This window comes from Aedes aegypti, chromosome 1 (genome assembly GCF_002204515.2).
Source record: "Aedes aegypti strain LVP_AGWG chromosome 1, AaegL5.0 Primary Assembly, whole genome shotgun sequence".
NCBI lineage: Eukaryota > Metazoa > Arthropoda > Insecta > Diptera > Culicidae > Aedes > Aedes aegypti.
Window position 1 is genome coordinate 24,250,837 of NC_035107.1, and position 6,821 is coordinate 24,257,657.

The 6,821-nt window shown below is 38.1% G+C and overlaps 1 protein-coding gene across 5 annotated transcripts in view; it reads right to left on the reverse strand.

Annotated features, from left to right (window-relative positions):
- The window catches only part of LOC5565679 (centrosomal protein of 162 kDa), a 127,442-nt gene extending 121,314 nt beyond the window's left edge, over positions 1-6,128 (reverse strand). For 3 of the 5 annotated variants that reach the window (XR_002499206.1, XR_002499207.1, XM_021839172.1), the window contains exon 1: positions 5,386-6,128. Coding sequence is in view for 3 of the 5 variants with exons in the window: in XM_021839172.1 (XP_021694864.1) it covers positions 5,386-5,901 (516 nt within the window). In the remaining 2 variants the exon portion in view is untranslated. The remainder of the gene's footprint in view (positions 1-5,385) is intronic. The other 2 variants (XM_021839171.1, XM_021839173.1) reach the window with 1 other exon arrangement.
- Between the last annotated feature and the right edge of the window lie 693 nt (positions 6,129-6,821).

Consider the following 6,821-nt stretch of genomic DNA (forward strand, 5'->3'; position numbering starts at 1 on the left):
AAGATTATTGGTTCAAATCTGGATGAGGCAGAAATGTTTATTTTAACTTTTTTTTTATTTCAAATCAAAACATGCAACGTTGAAATCAAGTGCTGTTACTTGATTTTTTCAAGATTGCTTATTTTTTACCGTGTATGCAGCAAATTTTGAGCGACTGTTTATCATATACTGTTACAACTTTGATCAGATCGGGGGGATAGCAGCGCATGATAAAACCCCTCTAAACAAGCTCCAAACTTGTTACAACTTGCGATACACTGCCGATCATGAACCGCAACAGATAGGATGATTTTCTTCGCTTGCTTTGATCGTGCTTCAAAATCAAATGAGAGCGAATTCTGCAATGCCTGTCAATGACATAATAGGGTTCTAAAATAATTTAATGAAATCATGTTCTCATTTAATAACACGAAAGAGAATGTTACTGCAACTACTTTAGCAATTTTTCCTGCTCAAATAACGGCTATATTAGGGGAGCTTACGTATTCTCGGCAGTCTAAGCCGATGTCGCGCTTCTTTTGTAATTTTCTCGGACATCAGCAGCCAAATTACGTGTTTGTTTGTTTACAATCGTGCGCTGCTCAATCATCTCACCGATTCACACCGGCAGACTTGTTGAAATCTCTCTGGAAACGCTTTTACAACGCTGCAAACATCTCTTGTAAGTGTGACTATTGTCGGCAGCTTCATTCTCTTCGGCAACTTCCCAAGTGCTTTAGGCGAATCGGTTCGACAGCTCCAAATCAGTCGCATTTTGAGGCTTGTTCATTTGAATTGAGGACATCTCCAGCAACATTGTTTGTTCCGTCTCGGAAATCTCATCAGCGGGAAGCTGATGGGATGGAGCAAAGTATCATCTGAATATTTTCTTTAGTGTGTTTCGTTAGAAAAATACTGTGTATTTGGCGTTTGAAATTTGATTGCCGATAATAGTCGAATGGTGCCGAAGCCGTAAGTCTCCCTATATTAAAACTTTAATTTAAAAATTGGATCGATAAATAAACCTTGACACTTGAGATCATGTTTGACGTTCGCTTAGTCGACAAAAACACCACAGGGGTTTTAGTTTTTACACTGGAGGGCTGTTGGTAATTATACCTATCGTTTCCTGGTGAGTTGCAATTGTGGTGGTAAAAGTTTATTTTAAAAGCAGATCCACCTATTTTGCAACATGGTGCCGTGTACAATAGTAGACAACATAGCCAATTTAATAAAAATGATTTTAAGTTATAATTAGTGCATAAACAAAAGGAGGAGAACGTCTATGCTGGTTGTGCATTACGAAAAAATCTCATAACTTAAAGCGATGCTCGTTGTTGGTTCATGTCGAAGGATCAATATGTTCGGCTTAACGAATTTTATTTTAAATATCGAATAACTACACATTAAACCAGTATGTGATTACAATGAACTTTTGATATTTTCAATTCTAAATCACCGCAAAAATATTTATTAAGAATCAAAATCCTTCTGAGAGGGATGACGTGGTGGATGCACCTGCTAATTAAAATTGTCGTTCAATTATGGGGATAAATTAAAATTGTTACTGTTCCATACATACTTATTTATTATAATTACTTGTAGATATCGATACAGCATGATTCAAGTACTTGAATATCAAATAACAAACATATTCTCGAAAACTCATGATAATGGTATTTCACACTTTGAACTATTATTTAATTTGGATGTTCTTAAATGCAACTGGATAAAGATTTATAAATTAAATTTATTATTGATGTTACGAGCTGTGTCTACAGTGAAACTTGATGCTACACAAGAAATACAATGGTCCAGAAATAACTCTAGAATTCTTTGGCAGTTTCCTCCTGGGATTCTTCCTTAAATCACTTATGAATCACAGAATCCTTCGAGATATCACTTTTGGATTCATCCAAAAAATCGTTAGCATTCCGGTACTATTTCTGAGATTCTATCGGATATCCCTTTGTGATTCTTCTGGACATCTTATTGGATTTTTTGCAGAAATCTGTATGTGATTTTGCGTTTTTCTCCTTAAGGATTACTTTTGAAATCCTGGAAATTAAACTCTTCGAAATTCTTGAAGATTCTTTCGGAAATACTATGGAAGATTCTACCAAAAATCCTTCTATATATTTTTGAGGATGTATCCATCTTCGGGAATTCCTCCGAAAATAACTCCGGATTTTAGTAGTAGTTCTAGTTCATTTCGTTTTTTTTTTTGTAGAAACTGTTTATTGGTCATTACGTTCATATCTCTTTAAAGAAAAGAGTCACAACAGACAAGGAACTGTTCAACAATTTCTCGAAACTAGCAAGTGTACCCTAATGATCGATATCAGCGTCTGTAAGCGCAATGTAAAAACCATATTAAAATAAGATTGTCGCCACTTATTTCTACTCAGTGAATCCACTAGTCATTTTCCTCAGAGTAATATTCCCTACGTCGTACATGATAACGATGTGTCTAGCTATCTAATAGTAAGAGTGGCTACGAATAATTCTGGTTAGCAAAAGGCAAACTGATCGTCACCAATAGTATTAATGTCCACTTCGCATAGATTAATTATTTGAAATGGGCATCAATTCTATCAATGAAGGCAAAAAATGCCAAAATGTGATACCACCACTACAGGTTACGCCTTTGGTTTCCATCTAATGGGCTAATGGATTATGCCCTCCCATCGCGGCAAGGTCGCATAACCAAGGGGAATGATATTTTTACGTCACTATCTTTGAAATTTTTTTCGGACTCTTCCAAAAATCCTGGAGGAATTCTTCCGGATATCTTTCTAGCATTCTTTCGGAAAACCTTCTAGGATTCTTTCGGAAATCTTTCTGAGGATTCCTGCAGAAATTCTTCCCGAATTACCCTTAGGATCTAGGAGCATGAATTTTTCAAGAAAACTGTTATTCTTTCGAGTATCTCCCTAGGATTCTTTCGGAGATTCTTCTGAAATAACCCCAGATTTCTTTCTGTTATCCTGCCTTTCGAATATTCTTCCAGAAATTTTGCTGGAACTTTTCAAGAAATACTGCTGGGATTCTTCCGTAAAACCTGCCGGGATACATTCGGAAATACGACTGGAATTCTGCTTGAATGATAAGCATTCAAGAATTCTACCGTAAGTTTTCGTAAGATTCAACCGTACATCGTTCTGGAATTTTTTTTTCCAGAAATTGCATTCAGATTCTTCGGGAAAAATATCTAGGATTCTTATAATTCTTATATTCCTTCTGAAAATTCTTCTGGAAACTGCTTCGGAATTAAAGAAGGTTTTCCGGAAGAATCCCAGGTCCATTTACTGAAGAACCACAGTGAAATTACTTAAATTTTATCAGGGAGATTTCTAAAGGAATTATTTAAGGATTTTCGTAAATATCTGAAAAATCCCAGGAGTATTCCAAATGGATTTTGGATCTCAACTAGGGTTGTCATGTCTTTTACGTCTTAAACCAGCCGACGGTGTTTTTGAAAATACCTGAAGGTCGTAGACACAAAAGTCAATTTGGACAAATTGAGATTTAGATTTTGGATGTTTTTTTACAGTGATATCCTGGGAGGGAGGCACAGATACTACACACGAAATATTAAACAAAGTTTTTCTCAAACCGCAAGATAACTCCATTTTGCCAACAATAATCAAGGCAGACTTGATGAAAATCGCTAATTTTCTTTTATTGTGTACCTTCGATCTTTCCAGACTAACATGGAAAAGGGCCACAGTATTCTATGCATTCGATATTCATTTTTAGGTGTTATCGTGACATTACTTTTGAATTGATTTTCGTTTGATTTTTGTCACTTTTGATGAAATGCAAAAATATGTTTTGATCAATTACGCCCTATTATCATGTTAGTCCAGTGTTTGAGATCTGGGCTCACAGTGACATTTCGTGACAGCAGAATCTCGGCTCACTGTGACGTACATAAATTTCGTATCGGTTTCTCCCTCCCAGGTGATATCCAAAAGAATCCCAGAAATTATTTCGCAAGAACCCCTGAAAGATTCAAAGAAAATTCACAGACATCTAGAAGATTTCATGAACATTTTCCAGAATAATTCCGATGTCCAGAAAAACTCCAGAAAGATTTACGGAATAATTGGAATTTCCGGTAAAAGTAACTTTCAGAAGATTCTCAGAAAAAGAAATCAGTAATCAAAGAATCTCATAGGTATTTTTTTCCCAGTCCGGTAGTTTTCTTGAAGGATTTCCATTTGAACTCAAGAGGGGTTTTAGAAAATTTCCAAGGAAAATCACGAAAAAATAAAGAACACTTCCTTATGAATTTCCATCAGAATCACAGATTTTTTTCTCAAAAAATCTTATCACGAAGGGATTTTCGGAAAAATTCCGGTTATTCAAAATTATCTCAAGCAGAAACAATAAATCAATGAAATCAATAACAATAAATCTGTAGGAAAATTAGAAGGATTTCTTGAAGAGTGCTGGAGGATTTCCAAACAATTTCAGAGGAATTTCCGGATGAATTTCAGAGTAATTTGCTGAAGGTTTTCGGCGGGATTTCCACAAAAAAGATTTTCAAAAAAATCTCCGAGAGACATCTGGAAGTTTCATAACAGGATTTTCGGAAGTATTCCACAGGAATTTCAGGAAGAATTCTTTTTTGGAGCCGATGGACTGTATTAAAACGCCGAAATTTAAACTTATCGAAAACGAAATTTTATTTGTTTTATTCTTCTGTCTTGTACAGAGTTCGAATTAACACTGATTTTTTCTTTTTTCTCTGCGAGAGCGCGGCAATAGCCACAGAGCCGCATTCAGGATGGGAAACGTTGTTGCGCTGAGTCGAGGGGCACACCGATACCAAAACAAATTCCATTGGAATTTACTAAAGAATCCCAGAGGAACTTCCGAAAGAATCCCAAGAATTTCAACGATTCCTGGTCGGTCCAGGATCTTTTGCCATAAATTCTTTTGTTCTCATGACTTTTACTGTGCGCCGTGTGTTGGTGCTGTCTCGCTCTCTCTCACGGGCAACTTGAAAACAGGGCGCACAGTAAAAGTCAAACGTTTTATAGCATGCATAGGCTCATTTAACATCACAGCTTGGGGTTGTTCCTATCTGACATTTTGGAAGGGACACGGAAAACAAAATACACCCAAAATTTGAGTTTAAGCCAAGAGGTGTGACAAAATCTAAAAAAAACATAAAAAAATGTTTTTTTTTGGACTCAACATTGTACTTGTAAGAAATATGGTAACGTTTTGTAGAGATCGAGAAAAAAAGCTCCTCGATTTCTATTTTTTTTTATAATTTTAATAAAATATTTTAGTCAAAAGTCTTGGAGTTCCCTAAAATGTGGGGACTCGGGTCTCGGCCCTATATAAAAAAGAAGTATCTTAACTCTTTCAATGAAATTATAGTCTTCCACTTACCTTAACAAACGCCCTGCTTTCCTCCTCCCTCCGGGCGATCGCCTCGAACTCCTCCAGCACTCCACTGCGCATCTCCATCGGGGTCGACTCGCAGGAGATATCCCTCAACCCGCAAGTGGCCCTCTGCACTCTCCGTATCCCATCAAGCTCATCTCCTCGATCCGCCCCATTTCCCCCGAAAAGCGGATGTTGCTTCCGGATCAACTGTTCCGCTTCCCGTAGGATATCCTCGACACTTTTCCCCTCCTCACTCCCCCCAGCCAATTGGCTCACCTGTTCGAAAATGCTGTCCACATCCACTTCTCCCTCACCATTTCCATTTTCCGGAACCCCCAGAATGACCCCCGCCATGCAACGCTGCTCGTTCCGGAGGAACTCCAGAAAGGACGACTCGCTCGTTATGTCATCCAGCTGCTGCTGCTGGGCTTCCAGCAATTTTTCCATCCCTTTGGAGCAGACGCCGCCCACTTCCGGATTGCTGCTGCCCGGAGGGTGCGACTGTTTCAACGACGACATCGTCCTGGCACTTCCGGTTTAAATCGCACACTTCATTCGCAACGGCACCCGCGACAGGCTAATCACACCTTGAATGGCTAATTTCGATTTAAATCGCGGCGGAAGGGAGAAAAAAATGCGATAAGTGGATTGTGGGTGCAAATTTTCTCCACTTTTTCACGGCGATGATGCGTGTTATCCTTTTCAGTGGCTTTTGTTTGTGTTTCCTGATTGACAGGACTCGGACTGAAGCGAGCATAAAGGGGAGTGGGTGGGATGCAATCCCGATGTCACGCACACCAACGCGGATATGTTGCATGTATAACAGTTTTGTATGACTGTTCGGACAAAGGGTGACGAGATATGTTTCGTGGGCAAAATTTGTAGAGCATCTCAATATTTTCCCGGACCAACCAAGTATGCTGTTTCGCTCAAGAAAAGTAAAGAAATTTCTTGACTGAATAGGTCAAGAAATTTTCTACAGAGAGCTCCCTTTGAAATGACGTTGCTCCTCAACTGCGTACTGCGATCAGAAAAATGTGATTTCCTGGACCACTTCTGGGAAGAAATTTTCCACGCATCGAAATAGGCGATTTATTTTCTTGTCAGTAGCAAACCAGCCTTTAATGAGTAATTTCACAATGTATACTGCTGTGAATCGCAAGTCAGTCCCATCTGTAAAAAATAGGCACTTAGAAAATGCCCAAGTAACCACAAGCATTATAACAATGCACGTATTCTACTGCATATCAACAACATTGATGTAACATTGCCTTTATTCGACATATTTCAAGAGCTGTCAAGCAATATAGCATTAACTCTACATTACAAATGTATCAATGCACTAATATCACTTTATAAATTGCACTGCTGCACTAATGTTACTTTATAAATTGCTTCATTGCTTTATCGTTGTTTTTGCATTAGTGCAACTGTAAAAG